Source organism: Alligator sinensis, unplaced genomic scaffold (genome assembly GCF_000455745.1).
Source record: "Alligator sinensis unplaced genomic scaffold, ASM45574v1 scaffold796_1, whole genome shotgun sequence".
Lineage (NCBI taxonomy): Eukaryota > Metazoa > Chordata > Crocodylia > Alligatoridae > Alligator > Alligator sinensis.
Genome location: NW_005842141.1, coordinates 2,164,801 through 2,181,904, shown reverse-complemented (window position 1 = coordinate 2,181,904; position 17,104 = coordinate 2,164,801). Strand labels below are relative to the sequence as shown.

Genomic DNA, 17,104 nt, shown 5'->3' with positions numbered 1-17,104 from the left:
GGAAGGAGGCGGGAGGCGCCGGTGCCCCCTGGCAGCCCCGCTGGGAGCCCGCGCCGCCGCAGTGGCGCCCGCATGCGGGGCTCTGCCCGGCCGGGCTGGGAGACGACGGGGTCGGGGGTGTTTTTTTCCCTCACGCGGGGGCAGTCGCAGCCCCCAGCACTCTGGGGTGTGCCCCGAGGGGGAAGGAGATAGGCAGGGCAGCCAGGCGCAGGCTTGTCCCTGCCCGGAGGACCCCCCCCCAGCCGCTCTGCAAGGAGGTCGGCACTGCCCTGTAAGGTCCTGGTTGACATGGGGTTCCCCTCAGTTCACAGGAGCTGTGGAGGGTGCCTCAAGTACTGCGGGTGTGCTTTGAAACCAGGGAGAGGCCAGGGAGTGGAGACCAGCGCGGGGTGCTTTGAGACGAGTGAGAGGTGCCGCAAGCCCAGTGAGGGGAGACCAGTGAGCGTGCTTTGAAACCAGTGAGAGGTGCCTTGGGTCCAGGGAGGGGAGACCAGGACGGGTGCCTCGAGTCCAAAAAAAGGTTGAGAACCACTGGCCTAATGTCTCACTTATTTTGCCATGGAGTTAGGAATGTGGGGATTCATGTATGAAGTGATAACTGGTCTTTGCTAGCTAGCCAGGACGTTTCATTTTGTCTGTCTTGAAGCATCCCGCTGAGCTGAACCTCTGGCGGAGGCACCCAGGCAGGTTCTGCTTTGTCTTTGCAAAGGTAGAGAGAACAGGCAAGGCTACCAGAGGAAAATCAGACCAGCTGTAGTCTGACCGGCTCGAAGAGGTTCAGGCTGCTTGCTTGTCTTTTTTTTTTTTTTTTTTTTTCTTTTCTTTTCTTCGTTTGAAGTTGTGCTATTCTGCATCAGCTATTTTAAAGCAGCTCTTTTCAGACTGAATAAAAGATGCATGAAAATCACCAGGCACGCAGTCGGGGAAATGGAAGGGAACTGGTTGGTGTGAGGCTGCTGTGATTCGAGTTTTATTTGATTCTGGGTATGGCCACTTCGTGTTGTGGTGCTTGGCTAAAACAAAAACAAAACAAAACACAACGTCCCCAAGTGTGTTGATTTAACTGCTGTTATGCATCTTATCCCACCAGCAGTTCAGGTAATGCTTTTACTGAGCTGCAAGAAACCCAGTCCCTATTCCAGTGAGCTTGCAGTCATACAGACAACCATACATAGAAAATTGGGGGGGGGGGAAGAGGAGGGATATCTCACAATGGTGACTGCCTATACTACGTATAAACTACCAGATGAAGTTGCCTGGTGTTTGAGAGCTTGTATTGGCAGGAAGGACAAGGCAGCAAAGTGTGTGAGCTGAAGTGTTGCTAATTGTTCTTTTCCTAGGGATTGTGGATCTGCACAGTGATTCCCTTGAATGTGAATGCAGTGTCCCCTGTGGGATGCAGTAGGTGATGCCCAGCTCTACTGCAATGGCCATTGGAGCTCTCTCTAGTTCTCTTCTTGTCACCTGCTGCCTCATGGTTGCCCTCTGTAGTTCTACTATCCCTGTGCAAAAACTGGCCAAGGCTCAAGACAAACAGGAGATCAAGACAAGCCAGGAAAAGAGAGATCACGCCTCCACCAGGGACAGCCAGACAGGCCCTGGGAAAATGAATGAAATCGGCAGGAATGGGAGGGAGGAGGGCACCAGAGATTGGAAAAGCAAAGGAAACAGAAATTATTCAAGCAAAGACTCTTGGACTAAGCAGAAGCAGGCTTGGACTACTCAGGGAGCCAGCAGTAAATCTGGGAATATTGAAGATCAAGAGCAGAGCGACGGTGTCCCGGAGGAGCCTCAGGGGGCTGAAGATCCCTCCCTGCCAGAAGCTGTAGCAAGCACTACACCTGAGCCCCCCGAGGAGTATGCTTATCCAGACTACCGTGGGAAAGGATGTGTAGATGAGAGCGGCTTTGTTTATGCTATCGGGGAGAAGTTTACTCCAGGCCCCTCTGCCTGCCCCTGCCTTTGCACTGAAGAGGGACCTCTGTGCATACAACCTGAGTGCCCAAGACTCCACCCCCGGTGCATTCATGTCGATACCAGTCAGTGCTGCCCACAGTGCAAAGAGAGGAAGAACTACTGTGAATTCAGAGGGAAGACCTACCAGACTCTGGAGGAATTCATGGTAAGGGCTTTAGCCATTGTATTGGGGGCAGGTCTGTCATTTAAAGGGATCCTGTTCTCAAAGTGGTTTCTGAGAGTTTCCCCCCTGCCTCCTTGCTAATATTGTAACTACAGCATTAGGTAAAATATTCCTCTTTAACATGGTTCCTGTTCAGAGAAACTGCAATATTTTAAAATGAGGGGTCTGATCTTTATTAATTCATTTGGTATTTATAATAAATGTTAATCACAGTGAATCTATTTGATAGTAACGTGGATCTTATGAGAGTTTCTGTAGGCTTTCCACTGCATTTTCAGCATCATATTTACTGTTGCTGTGTTGTGCAATGCTAAGCATAAATCTCTTGCCCTATGTGTTTCCATTTGGGATTTATTTCCATTGCTGTTAATCAGTGACAGTGACCCATTCCTATAACGCATGGTCTTTTTTCCTCGCAGTTACATAATGTTTCACCCAGGAATGACTATAGACCTTTTATTTAAAAGAAAAAAAAGGCATAGTTTGGACGGTAGATTATAACAGTATTTAAATACTGTTAATTCTTTTTGTTCAGTAAAATTAAATTATCACAAAACCTTTTATTTGGAACAGCTTCACGGAGCTTGGGAGTTCATTATCTCCATAACAGCATCTTGCATGTTACAATGCATCAAATTAAGGTAGCCATAGAGGCAGTCCTACAGTATCTAAGCATTTCTTTTACCCAATCAGCGGCATCTCAGTCCATCTGAATTCTGTAAACTGGTTCTGTTCTGTATGTACTTTTGGGAGTGCCTCTGTGTGATGTGAGGTTGAACCAAAATCCCAGATGTGAATATGCCTGGCCTTTATAAACTAGAATATCATAAACAAAGTTACAAAACTATCAAATACATTTCATCTTAAACCAATCTCTAATATGTTTTAGAGGGGAGAGAGAAAAAATTAATCTTTACATAGGCTGTAAATAAACTTGTTCTTAATTTATTTCTATTTGAAACACCTTTTCCTATCCTTTTAGAGAAAAAGAGAAGGGAGATAAGGGTAAAACAGGGGATGACTGTTGATGGAAAAAATGTAGAACTTTTTCCCTGCCATCCCTAGGTGATAGTGTGTAGAGTAGTTCTTTCCAAGGCATGGGTAATAACATAACTAGGTTATTTGCTTACTTTCTCTCTTTTGAAGCATCCAAATAAATGTTTAGCCTTTGGAGCAAGTTACTGTCTTAAAGACAGAGAGCATAATTTTAAATGTACTGCTTTTAAGACTGGATCTTGAAATCATTTTATATATGAAACCCAGTACAGCAGGGGCATGTATATGTTATCTCTGTTTCAGAATATTGATGTGCTGTTTACCCACTTTATCCATGTCCTTCCAGCTCCATCCATATTTTCATTTTGTCTAACAGCTTTGCTTTCATGACTTATAGAGCAGTTTTTAATTGTATACAGGTTGTTTTATTGAGTTTAGTGTGTGTCTGGGGAGGGGGCTTCCAGACTCACAGTCATACAACCAGTGAGACTGGCAGGTTTTGAAGCTGTTGCATGGACCCTTAACCAAAATATAGCTTTGAAAAAAAAAGTCTGGCTTTGAGCTTCATGTTTTACTCCTTTCTGGTTGCGGCAGGCTTTCAGTGAAGTCTTTCTTCAATGTATTGCATTTTCCCCAGTTATTGGTGCTTTGTATTAGTTAGGATTAGTTAGCATGAGTTCAGAGGGGCACATGCCCAGAATGGATAAGAAGATACAATGCAATATGGCATTTGAATTGCTGCCTATTTCTCTTGTCACAATGAGGACTTAATTTTTTAGCTGGGACTCAGTTCAGTCCCCAGTTTCATAGGCACAAAACTGCAGGCAGAGCTGGTTGCACCTGCCAGTGCAAAATAATTTACAGGGACAGTCAGATTGTCACCAAGTGCATGCAGTTACAGATGTTGATATTTGCCCCCCACCCAGGTGCCAGAAGCCATCTTTATAACTTTAGGTCTGAGTGCCTTCTGGATGCTATTACTATACGCTCTACCTCTTGATTTAGGTATGAGAAATAATTGCAAATAGGGAACACAGTTCATTTTCTCCCTGTTAATGTACATGCCTCCTATCAGTGGTAGTCAGACACCAGTGAAGAAAAAAAGATGACTCCTTAATGTTTGAATTAAATTGTATGTATGACTGTTTGTGCAGGTGCATAAGGTAAGGAAGTACCACCTCAGATACTAGTCCTATCAATGCCTCAGGAGCTTGATGCATTCCTTCCTGCATTCCCATTTTTATCTGCAGAGTTTTCTTCTGCTTGCATGTGCAGGGAGTTTCACTAGAAAGAGAAATAGATTTTAATATTAATTCACCTTTGGATGGGGGAGAACACAGAAATCGGTAAAAAGGGGTTGATAAAGATCTCTTGTGTTATAAGGCAGCGGTTAAGGGAAGCAATTATACTGATATGGGAAGCAACTATACTGATTTGAAAGAGGAGGCTGGGGAAGGAGTTAATGTCATGTGTTAGTGCGTGTCAACTGACCATTGTAACTCTTTCGTCCCCCACAGTAAGGGGAAGTGAAATCAGGGTAGCTTACCCCTGAATGAAACAGCTGCTGAATGGTGGCTTAGCTTCCACTTACTGTGGGATACAGCAGACATGAAGCAGGTGTAACTCATTTGCTTGACATGCAATACCACCCTAAGACTTCCTCCACCAAATTAGTGTCACTGTTTGTTTGTTTTTTCATCCCCTTGGTTTTGATGAAGGCCATTTTACTGTTTGGTAAATACATCCTAGGATGACCTTTATAAGGAACTTTAATAGGACTAAAAGCAAAACGTACTATGTACAAGAACAAAGTGAATGGTGATTAAGAGACAGGGACAATGGAAGCATTTTCTGTTATTTGTGTTCAGATTTTAAATAAGCACCTCAATGTTTGTTACTGATCTTTAATTTTTAGAGACTAATAAGATACTTCATAAATGTCACTTAAAAATTCAGTTTGTCCCTATAAGTGACCAGCCTACAAGGACCATAATTTGGAATTATCTCTAGAGCTGTTTGTTAAAATACCGAGTACGAATTAATAATGCTAGTTGTTTAGGAAAACACTGAAGCTGTGAAAAATTTGTCTCTGTTTGTTCCTTTCCGGACTTCTGTCCCACCAAAGTGGCTTTATTTATGAACAGCTCACTTGAAATTCCAGACGACAACAAATCCAGATGGATTTTGAAGTATTTGCAGTACTTTGAAGCCACAGAGAAATACAAACAAGGCTGATATATTCATACTTGTCAGCCTAACCCTGTTCCTGTTCTCTTGCGGGGGTGTAACTGGAATGAAAATGTTACTAGAAATACCAACCCAACAGCAAATGGATGTGATATTATGGATTTTTTTACTTTGCGTTTTCAGAGATGTAAGAATTGAAATATAGCCTGTCTGTATTTTTTTTCCTAAATTATTTAATCCCTGCTGTAGTCACAGTGCAAAATTAAGGTTGCCACTTTATGCAATTCAGGTACTTTTTTGCAGATAGTTAAGCATTTTTGTATCCATGCTAAACCAGTTTCTCAGCCGGCATAAATTAACAGAGATGAATCCAAGTTAGTGGAACTATGAGAATTTATATGGATGGAGGGTTTGGGCTGCTGCATTTATCAAGTCGGAAACATCCTTGCCCTGTTGTGGGGAAATCTATTTGTTTGCACAGTTTTGCATTTGCTTTATTACTACATCTGCAGCTCCGCTGTAAAAGCCTTTATACTCCTGCTTATGCTGTTCCCTAACTCCTCAGGAATCGTTTAACAGGGAGTGTGTGTGGATTCTCTCCTGCCCCTTCCCCCATTTTCTGCCAGCTTTACTGCTGCCTGGCAAATGAATTGGACTCGTATTGCCTCGCTGTTTCTGTTTTGAATTGGCATAAGTAGAGTAAATATGTTGATACTGTTAATAATACTTAATACTTTTCATATATTGCTTTACAAAGAAGAGCTCTTATTAGCCTCATTTCACAGGTGGGGAAGGTGAGTCATAGAGACATGGTTAGGTCACACAGCGTCTCCTGACTCCTGGTCGTCTTTGCCCTAACATTATTTATGAACTATGAGATCTATTAGACTGTAACATAGTTTCCCAAAGGAAACAATCTTTCTTCACTGTCTTACATTGGCCACAGTTTTTTCCAGGTATTTTGCAGATATTAAGATGGGGGAAGACATTTTTCTCCCACAGTTCTAAATGTATTTTGCCAATATATTAGGAAAGGGAGCAGTCAGCATTTGGTCCAAAGACATATGGAAATGCCTTTGGGCTTATCAATAAGGGATGGAGCTAGTGCATTGGCACTTATTTCATTCCAGTTACATTCCTGAGACTATTAAGACATAGAGAGGAGAGAACTGCTTAGATCAGTAAAAATGAGTGCACACAGGGCTTGATTGTGCAACTCTGTTAATTGGTGACCTTGTTACTTATACAAGGAGTCCCACTGATTTCAACAGACTGTGCAAGTGCTCTCTTGCATCTATAAAGTTGCACATTCAAACTCATATTGAAGAACAGTAGTGCTTGAAGAATTAGCACTTCTGAGCATCAGGCTCTCATCTTGGTGACACCATGTAAGTAAGGAGAACCTATATCTGCCTTTGCAGTATTTGCTCCAGATTGACACTTGGTGTGACTGAAGTGAGAATCTGGGTCTTTTTGAAGTGAGTTCTTGATCAGCAAGGTAAAAGGAGTTTCAAATGATCAGGCCGCAGAACTAAGAACTAAAGATCACAATGTAAATATAGAAAACAGATGTGACAGCTAATCCAAGGAAGAACATTTGTCTCATCCAGTGGGAAAAGTGGAACAAAACAACATCTGACAGATGACAGTGCTTATTAAAGCATTGCTGTAAATATTTTTTTGCAATAAACTACCATAAATTACAATGGAATGAGCATTCGTGACTTACTACTAGGATATGTACTTAGCCCAAAGCATTCAATTTCTGGAAAATGTGATCTTCAAATGAAGATCCATATTTAAGAGGGAAATGTACAATTAAGAATCCTTTTTATGAGGTAAAATTTTAGATCAGTGTGCTCTCTTCAGCACAGGGTTATTAATTCTTTATTAAATGGCTGCTGCTGCTGGGTGGTTTATGCTTTGTTTGAAGGCAGACAATTTTCTGTCAAAGTTGCAATTCCAGTAAATAAGCTGTTAGATCAGAGGTGTTTAAATGTTTTATTTTCAGTCTCAGTTTCTGCTTAGCCATAGGTATAACTGGTAGAAATGATAAATATGAGATGTATATTAAAATTACAGAAAAGTTAAGTGACGGACAAGGGAACTGGGACTGTTGAGAAGTTTTTCATGTATCATTCTCTTTATATCTAACTGCTTTTGGATGGTGACATCATTTAGTTTGGATCAGCCCTCAGAGGTGTCAAGGTGACACACGTGACAGTTTGCTCAGTGCCAAGATGACATGCAGTGTCCTGGGTGTTACTCCATATCATATCAATGGGTATATCCCTAAAGAGCAAGCCACAGCCAGACAGAACAATGGTCAGCTTTTCACATTACTTCATTCAAGCACGTTGAATGATTCAGATTATTCTGTCTTCCTGGAAACCTAGCTGTAATAGTGCCACCTTTTTGGCACTTTCAGTTAGCTTTGAATGGAGCATCTAATGGCATGCCCAATAGTCAGCTTCTTGCATGACTTGAGTGACCCTGAGACCATTAAGGTCTCTCTACTGCACATAAAGATGCCAATGACTATGTGGCAGATTCAGTGTCAGGTCTGTCTGATGTATGATGCCAAGTGGAATTTACTGAGTGCGTATGCTGAAATCTCCCAATCTGCTGATTTGGAGTCCAAGATAGAACATGGTCCAGGTCCTTAGTGAATTTCTGCTTCTCCTTCCCCTGTACACTAAGGAACATTTACTCCCACAGGCTAATCAATGTAGCATATTTCCTTTGGACCCAGAGGACAAATGTGCAAATATATGCACATTTGTTTATCACTTTGAATCCTTCTGGGAGCCATTGCAGTTGCCTTACAAGGTCAGACCAATTCCAAAAAGAAATTACTTAGCTGATCAACCTCACTAGGAAAAAGTATAGCTGCCTCAGGCTCAGTGTGCTTCCCCTTGCATAGGCCTGTCTGGACTTATTTAAAATAGTAATATCAGTATTTGGTGATCATTGCCATGGTCAAAGCAGGACAGGCATTCTACAAGGATGACTTTGAGAGAATCAATTTTTTTTGATGTTTGACTAGAAAAACAGGACCCTCTGGATGTGGAAACCTGGTAAAGTTTATGTGAAGAGCAGGCTTTTTCTAGGGCATTTTTTCTAGGACACCATAAAAAGGGCTGTTCAGTTACAATTGGATTATTGGTAGATGTTGCTACCCTTTGCTTCTGACATCCAGTCAGCCACTACACTCTGGGTTGCTGGTAAGCAGGTTCACAACTTCCAGCATCACTGTGTTATTTGCTTTGCTGCATTCCCATTGCTACAGGATGTCAGAAGACACCTTGGCTGTAACAATGCATGAATGGATCTAGGTTGTTTTCATAGGACTACAACTGTTCTTTTGTCCCATATTCTTTAAGCCCAATTGAACAGGAAAGCTACTGTGACTGGGAAGGGGCTAGGGTACAGTCTCTGACTATCAGTGGAGCTAGTCCAAGTTCCATATGATGTGATGTTTGTGCAGTTTGGTGATACCATATTACCAACTTACTGAGAACTGTACCCTGCTGTAGACCCAAATAGGTTCATCCGCTAGTTTTCCCGTCAGCAGTTTCTATGTTTGGGGCATTGGCCCCTTTCAGTATTGAGATGATGGTCTTTAATTACCAGGAAGTTGTTAGACATGGACATTTAACATCCTTGGTAGCAACCATGTTGGAGAACAGACACTACTGACATGGATTGATGTGGGTTACTCACTGTTTAGCTTCTGCCTTTGAATCAGTCTAGCACGGGTGACCCACCAGGAGTTTAATCTCCCTACCAATGTACAGTGCAGGTAGCACATAACTAACTATTTTGAACTGTGTGTGAGCCCAAAGCTGTCTGTGCTTGTCACACAGCAACCAGCCAACACCTGAAATTCCCATTGGGAATGTGCTAATTGCAATGACAGCAGCATTTAACAGACTTGTTGTATGCTCCCTTTAATGTTGTTGCTGATGTGCTGATCAGCACAAGACAAGATAAAATTAAACAATGTATTTAGGCTATGAACTTGCTCCGTCAGAAGTCCTGGATGCTGTGCAGAGGTTGAAAAGTGGCAAAGCTCCAGGTCCTGATGGTATGCGAATAGGATGTATAGCTGTGACTGAGAGTTTACACAGCCTCTTCTGCCAAATTTGGGAAGAGAGAGTTCTCTCTCAAGAATTAAAAGATACATCATGAAAAGATCTGTGAGGGAAAAGGGGGATGAATAGAGAGATCTCCTTGTTAGCAACTGTTAGTAAAATACTGACCTGAATATTACGGAGCTGACTTCTCTTACACCTGCTATGAATCGAGCTCCCAGAGTCTCAGTGAAGCTTTAGAGTGAGTCAAGGGGCAGTAGAAGTAAGGTTTTTTGTGAGTAGAATAGTGTTAGGTTGATGCTATAGCTGTGGTGATCCAGAAAAAATGCAAGAGGGTAAGGATTTTTGTATAAATAAAAAATGTACATATGGAGTTTTGTGCAAGCCTTTATTCTGTCTAGTATTTAACTCTGCTGTGACCGGGGGGGGGGAGGGGGGGGGTTCTCTGTGACCTGAAAAAGTGTATAATGCTACCCAAACAATGAGCAACCATTTTTATATGGCTTTCATTAAAATAAAAAAACCCCTTTTTTTAGGATCAGTTGTTTCAATCTCTGAAGCCTATTAAGGTAGGTTCTGGTGTCCTGAAAAGTTTTTCTTGGTCATGCTTGAGCTCTGTGGAGGAATGCATGGCAGAATGAAGACCAGCAGTAATTTATCTGTGCCTTACCTCTGGCTCCACTTGGAGTGAAGCAAGGTTGTGCATTTAGGCCATTTCCATTCATGTTTGTCCTTTATAGCATGTGTGAAAGTGTCAGTTGATAACATTCCAGTCAGTGTGGTGATGAGTTTCTGCACCTTGGGATCACTGTTCAATCTTGTGAGGTTGCAAGCAATATAAATGTCACCACTCAGCTGCTCCATAAGTTGTTCTTTGCAGATGAGTCTGTATTAGTGGTATATTCCATACAGGACTTTCAGGTGTTGGTTGATGGCTGAGTGGCAGCTACAGATGGTTTTGGATTCACTGCAGATGGCTTTAAGGAGTTTACCAAACATTAAGGTCCTATATCAGCCAGCACCCAGCAAGAGTTTTGTGCCATCTTCACCATATTCTGGTGTACAGCAACTTCCGGTGACTCATAAATTCTGCTGCCCAGGCAGTGGGCTAATGTGTGACATTAGCATTGATGAGGAAGTTGTTTTCTGCCTCTTGAAAGGAAATGCCAGTTGTGGCAGATCAACCAACTAGGTCTAGAAGCAATGAGAAATCAAGGTCTTCACAAAGTTTTCCTTATATAAGGATGTGAAACCTGGAAATTGTACAGGCAACACACCTGGATGCTAGGGGGAAGGTCCACTACTTGTTTTTTGTGTTCCCTTCTGATGGCCAGAGAGTTTGACTGATCCTGGACTGAGGTGCTGTCCAGCACTGAGGTGCTGTAATGATCTGGTTACTACAAATACTAAAGCATTGATAATGAAGGTAGGCTCCATTAGGCTGGCTCTGCCATGCATGTGGGAGATAAATAGCACCTGCAAAGCCATGCACTTAGAGAACTTGGGGTGCAGTCAGTAACTGCAGGGCTGGCTAGAAAAACCTTTGCCAAAAGTACTGAAGTTCCTTCTTGTTCAGGACAGGACAGCACACCAACTGACTGCTGGGGTCTTGTGGGGGTGGAGAGACATAGATAGGATGATTTTAGCAGTGACTCTGCTGGTGTGCAAACAAAGTGATCTAGGATTTATGGAGCAACAGCAGTAGAAGTTGGACACATCTGCCACAAGATCACAGGTGCTATGGTAGCTTTTGTGGCCAAAGCTTTTGGTCTAAATGAGTCATTCATTGCACTGCTAGAAATTGTTTGATTGGGAGCTTGACTGTGGTTTTTGGAGTATTGCATGATGAATGTCCATTTTAATAACTAGTCTTGTTAAATCACAGAGATATGTAAAGTACACCACTTTTTTAAAATAATCCCAAATTCACAGCATGCAATGGAGTTATGCCTCTTTAGCCTCTCAGTGAACCTGCCCCTAGAACTTGATTTCTGGAAGCATCAGTCAATAAAATCCTAAAGATAAATGGCATGTTTTCATACATTAGATGATGAAGTGAGAGAGATAAAGAAATCCTACTTAAAATTACTATTGAGACATCTTTCTTCTGCTGTTATCTGTAAGGTGAAAATTTCAGAGCAGGTTTGTCCTATGTAAGTCCCCATTACAAGATGGGGTCCCTGCCCCAAAGATCTTATACAAAGCCAAACAATGTAAGTCTTTGTTAAATCTCAGGATTTTAATGTATAGTATGTTTTGTATTGTAGTTAGAAAAGTATGGAGAAGAGCATTGGAAGCAGATGGGTAGGTGTGGAAGTGTAACTGGGCAGAAATTGATTGTATTGAGGGAGAGCAAGGTGGGTTTGATGTACTAGAAAAGGAGAGGCTGTTTTGCTCACGTAGCATAAAAAGAGTAGGAGAGATGAGGAATTTGGTTAGAGGGCATTGAAGTACCAGTTGGTAGCCTTCTAAAGAGCCTTTGAAATCAAGGAGAAGTTAAAGAAGCAAGAGGTCAGGGCAGGGATTCAAGCAGAGGGAACAGTGATCTTGGAAGGGAACACTGCTTGTGAAAGGTAGGAAAAAAAGTCCAGACAAAAAGAGCATATAAGCCTCGGGTGTGAGCATTGGCAGTGATAAAATAGTGACAGATGAGATGCTTACCTGAGGAAGGCAATATAGGGACAAGTCATAGATTTTGCCCACTCACCATTCTGTCCAAACCTGGAGTGATTCTCTGGTGAGAACAGTTATTGTTAAGAGATTTCTGTAATTTTGTTCCTACACAAAACAGTGAGAACAGCCTATCTGACATTGTATTGGTGTTTCTTTTAGCTGCTGGGATGTTTAAATTTAAAAAGTAATGGGAGGGAAGAGAATTAATCACATCTTGAACATTTCTAAACCTCAGGTCCATTTCTAGAAAGTTCCCACATCTTCAAGTTAGGGGAAGCTGGCACTGTATGCAGTGTTCAGGCATGTTCTCCTCCCTGGATTTGGCTTGTGGGTACCAATGCCATTTGAAGCACAGCAGTGAATCTTGCACTACTCATATCTCCTCTTCATTGAGGACATGAAATGTCTTATTAATGTGGATATACCCCTTCCCTCCCCCACCCCCTCCCCGCAGAATGATCCAGAAATCTGAGACATAATGAGAGCATTATGGAAATCACCAGAGTATGGACAGATCTAGGGCTTAGTAAAGGAGGATGGGGGTGAGGTATGATTGGAGCTCCTGGGCTAGTAAGGGACACTGGGAGGGTAGGACAGGGGCAGCTGCAGGAAGGGTGGACCTGCCCTTTGCTGCTACTGTCCCTGGTTTATCCAGACACAGAGGAAACTCTAGAGCCACTCCTCTCACCTCATAAAGAAGGGTGGCTATGCAGGGACCCAGGCTTGGACGGGGGCAGCAGCTGTGGTGGGCAGATTCTGTCTTCCTTCATGTGCTTCCTGCTAACCCAACCCCTTCCTATGTCTCCCCACTGGCCAGGAGCGGGTGCTGGAAGGAGGTACCTGCTGCTGCCACTGTCCCTGCCAGGAGACAAGATGGGTAAGCAGGAGGGAGCAGGTGCAAGAGGAGGAAATCTGCCCACTGCCACTCCAACCTCTGCAAAGTCCAGCACACTATAAAGCTGAAGCCCCTGGATGGATTAAAGCAGGAGCAGCTCTGGGCTTGCCCCTATCACCAGATCAGCTGGAGGTGGTGATGGCAGTGGAAGAGGGTTCCCCTACCTGCTCTCGCTCCCTGCTCAGGCCCCTGGGGTCCACTGCCAGCCTGTAGGCTCCAGCTACAAGGACTACTGAGCTCAGCCAGAGACAGCAGCAGTGGTAGCAGAAGGGAGATGTGACTGTACCCCTGTCCCCTCCCTCCCCCCAGATCTGCTCTGTACATGAGAATTGTGTGCAGGTCTAACTGTTCCTAATTAGGGGCTTGATCCTTCTGTATCAAAATGGGTGATAGTTTCATCACTGAGTTCAGTGTTAGCACTCAGACCCTTTTGTTCCAGTAATACAGTCTGAATGATCGTCCCAGAAAGCTCATCTAAGCCAGACATATTTCAGTGGCACAAAAGAGCATGGAAGCTATTTTAATTTCTCTCAAAATATTAGTATTTATAAATATAAAATAGTAGAAGCTATGGGAAACGCCAGTTTCCACAGGAAATTGTTTTTCACTTTTGGTTGGCCTTCCTGTAAAAATTAATTTTTTGTATGTCTGTCACTGAAAAAAAATAACTATATTTTACCCCCCAAAATATATATATTATTATATTTTTACCTCACATCAGTGTTTGAAAAGATAGTATTCTTGGGCTCTGGCCTGCAGCAAACACGGACCAAAAATCTGTAAAAGGGAATCATTTTTGAGGAAAACTTTTTTCATTTTTTGACAGCAATTTTTAATTACATACATTTATTTAAAAATGAACAAATGAACAAACACACTGTAGACCAGCTTTAGGTTGAAGTAGAACTGTCACCCCCGCCCTTTCCTCCCTACCCCCATTCCTCCCCAACATCCCTCCTTACAGCTAGGAAGGGAGGGTTGAAGTGACATGTGGTTTTGCTCTTACCCAACAGCCTCATGTGTCCCTGCTCCTCTGAACCTTTCTGCTTTGCTGAATCTGGGCCATGGATTCAGAGCAGAGCCTGGGGCTAGTTTGGCTGCTGCTCTCTAAGCTGAGACTGCAGCAGCCTAGATTGTTCGAGCAGCTGTGAAACACGGAAAACTTATAGGAAAGACAGAAGAGTGGGCAAGACCGAAGGAAGCTGTTCCATAGCCTACTGAATGGGCTAACTAAAAGACAAATGGGTTTTGTGTTTCAGGTTTCCCCATGTGAGAAATGTCGCTGTGAAGCCAATGGTGAAGTGTTGTGCACAGTGTCTGCCTGCCCTCAGACTGAATGTGTGGACCCAGTCTATGAACCAGATCAATGCTGTCCCATTTGCAAAAATGGTAGGTAACCAATGCAAAATTGAAGAGTGGGGGTTTCTTTTCTTTTTCCTTCTCTTTTCTTTCTTCCCCTCCCCCAACCCCTCTTTTTTCTTTGAGTGAAATTTAATTTTCTAGTCAAGATGCAGAATTATAAAAAAGCTCTGCTATGTTTGATGTAATAACTCTTTCCTTGACTGGGAATGATTGATAGTGATCTACAAACATCCTATTAATCCAAACTCTGTAGCATCCACACCAGCTACCATACAGCTTCTTCTCTGCATATGCTTATTGTGGGCATAATTTATATGCCTACATTAAGGAGAATCTAGGCACTGACTGACTCAGCTTACCTTTTCAGCACTGCATTAGAATTTACTTTTGTTCTACTTTGAGTTTATTATTTTATCGGAGGCAAATCAAGTGTACCTTACTGAGCTCATTTCATTTTCATAACTAAATGAATTAAACTCCCAATTTTAACTGAATATTTTTCATAGCTAAACTAGACAGAAAGTCTCTTTCCTCCTAGCAAGTGCTTGTCTTAGGTCAAAGTCTTGGTCTATTTAGAAGAAAAAAGTACATAACATGTTAGCTTATTTATTTAAAAAAAAAAGTTCTTAATAGAGATGAAAGCTGCAAAATCTCAAATTAAAAAATGATTAAATTTAAAAAGACATTTAAAATTATTCAGATAATTTGGAGCCATAATGTTGTTTTGGTAGATTATGGAGGGCTGCTGCACATGGACTGAAACTGAACGAAAGCTGGAGGAGGAGCCTATGTGCAGAAAATACATTCCACAAATTTACCAGTAGGTAAAAAGTTTAGTTATCTGCACTATAAATGAAAGCATTCTCTATAAAGGTAATTGCGTTGCATCTCTCAACCAGCTGCAATAAGACCTGAGGATAATTTTCTTATATTACTTAGGGGCGTATGGTTTTGGAGTTCAAAGTCTCAGCAGTGAGGCCAGATCAGAGAATTAAACACCCTTCCACATCTGTGCTTAACAACCCTCCCCCACCCTCAGAGAGGTGGGGGTTCACCAAGGGCACACAGTGAAATAAGCTGAGTTTTCCAAATGGATCATCCTCTCTTGTAGGCCTGGGTAATGGTGTCCTATGGTTCCAAATATGTAACTCTCTCTGTACGTGCCCTGCAAATTCTTGTGTATAGAACAGCATTGCTGACACAATTTTAGACTGCAGTGACCAGAGCTGCTGGTTTCCGGTGACTTTTTCAGTTACTCCTGTGAACATCAGAGGATGGACAGTATTTTTCCTTGCTGGCTTTTTCTCCCTATCTGGAAGCTATTATTTTAAACAACAAAAATCTCCAGGATGGTTCAAAAGAGGTTAATTTTTTCTGGTTCAGTAGCTTTTAAATAATTGTAAAACAGTTCCTAAATAATCCTCTCCATGTGGAGATGAGATTTTTTTAAAATATCAGGTTCCTTGCTTTTGAAGCAGAGATGCAGCTGCTTTAAAATGTACTGCACCCCTGCAATTTGAAATTGTTTACTTTTACAGAAAGAGGAAATCTCAGTGAATTAGAGAATGTTTCTAATCAAGTCTGGGTAAACCAATCAGGTGGAAAAACCTATGCTGCTTCATTCAGTTTGCTGAACCAAATGCACTGTAAATGTGAGTCAGCAGCATCACAGTGTAGGCCTGAAAGACACCTTAGCAAAATGTTTAGCATGAGTAACGCCATTTTGTCTTGATATAACTAACTAAACACAACTAAAAGCAGAGCAAGTGGGCCACAGTTTAAACTGACCTCTGTAACCCATGCTAGCAAAAAAGTTAAAAGAGGATGTGGTACCAGTCCAAGACAGCAGCTAGCAGTCTAAATCTACCAGGAACAGCCATTATGAAAGCTGATTTGTGGATATTTATGACATATGGAACATACAGAAGAGAACTACAAAAAAGTTTATGAAAACCTAAGGAAAAAAGACTGGGCAGGGGGGGACAGAGAGAATAACACTCAGGAAAGGAAGAAACAATGCCTATCTGAACACAGACACCTGGCCAACTGAACACACTGTATCCATCATAAGGCTTGCATAAAAATATCTATATGGACTGTTATTGATATTGCTTATAAGTTCAGTAAATTAGGATTTCAGACCAGAATAGTGTGACTGATCGTTTCATTTCCATTCTCTTACCCTTTAATTAAATTTAGTACAACAGTGTTCTCTTGCAATACTGCTTGCAGCACAGATAGCATACCCAGGCTCTTGTGGGTCATCAGGGTGTAGTGCAAGGGAAGCCCAGTCATGATACCTGGGCAGTAGGAGAAGTCCAGTAATAGGTAGAAGCAATTATGGTGAAGCACCCCACAGCACACAAAGGTGAACTGACTACTGCCACATGGTGCACACCACAATTTGCACTCTTTTCCTCCTTGAAATGAGGACAGGCAGAGGAAATTAGTTTTGGAGTCTGTGTATTTGCTGAATGTTGTGGCAAACAGCATAATCCAAAGTCAGACCTCTCTTGATTTTATTTTTTTTTTGTTACACCTACTTTGTACAGAAGCTTTCCAGACTCTCCTGACCAGTTAGCTCACAGACAGTGAATGGGGAGAGATGGAAAGAGAGGTGACCACACCTTTCACAAATGAGATCTTGAGCCAAATGATTGTGGAGAACACTTAGGAACCTGCCACACATTAACTTAAGATACGATTAACCATTTAATTATGTCTTAAATCGTAATCCAGCCACACATTAAAACAATG

The 17,104-nt window shown here is 42.2% G+C and overlaps 1 protein-coding gene across 4 annotated transcripts in view; it reads left to right on the top strand.

Annotated features, from left to right (window-relative positions):
* Positions 1–1,351: 1,351 nt before the first annotated feature.
* Positions 1,352–17,104, top strand: part of VWC2 (von Willebrand factor C domain containing 2) — a 124,406-nt gene continuing 108,653 nt past the window's right edge. For 3 of the 4 annotated variants that reach the window (XM_006025343.2, XM_025206114.1, XM_025206113.1), the window contains exons 1-2: positions 1,352–2,122; positions 14,245–14,374. In XM_006025343.2, the coding sequence (XP_006025405.1) occupies positions 1,409–2,122; positions 14,245–14,374 (844 nt within the window). In that variant the 5' untranslated portion in view covers positions 1,352–1,408. Of the gene's footprint in view, positions 2,123–14,244; positions 14,375–15,078; positions 15,168–17,104 lie in introns of all 4 variants that reach the window. The other variant, XR_324045.2, reaches the window with a different exon arrangement.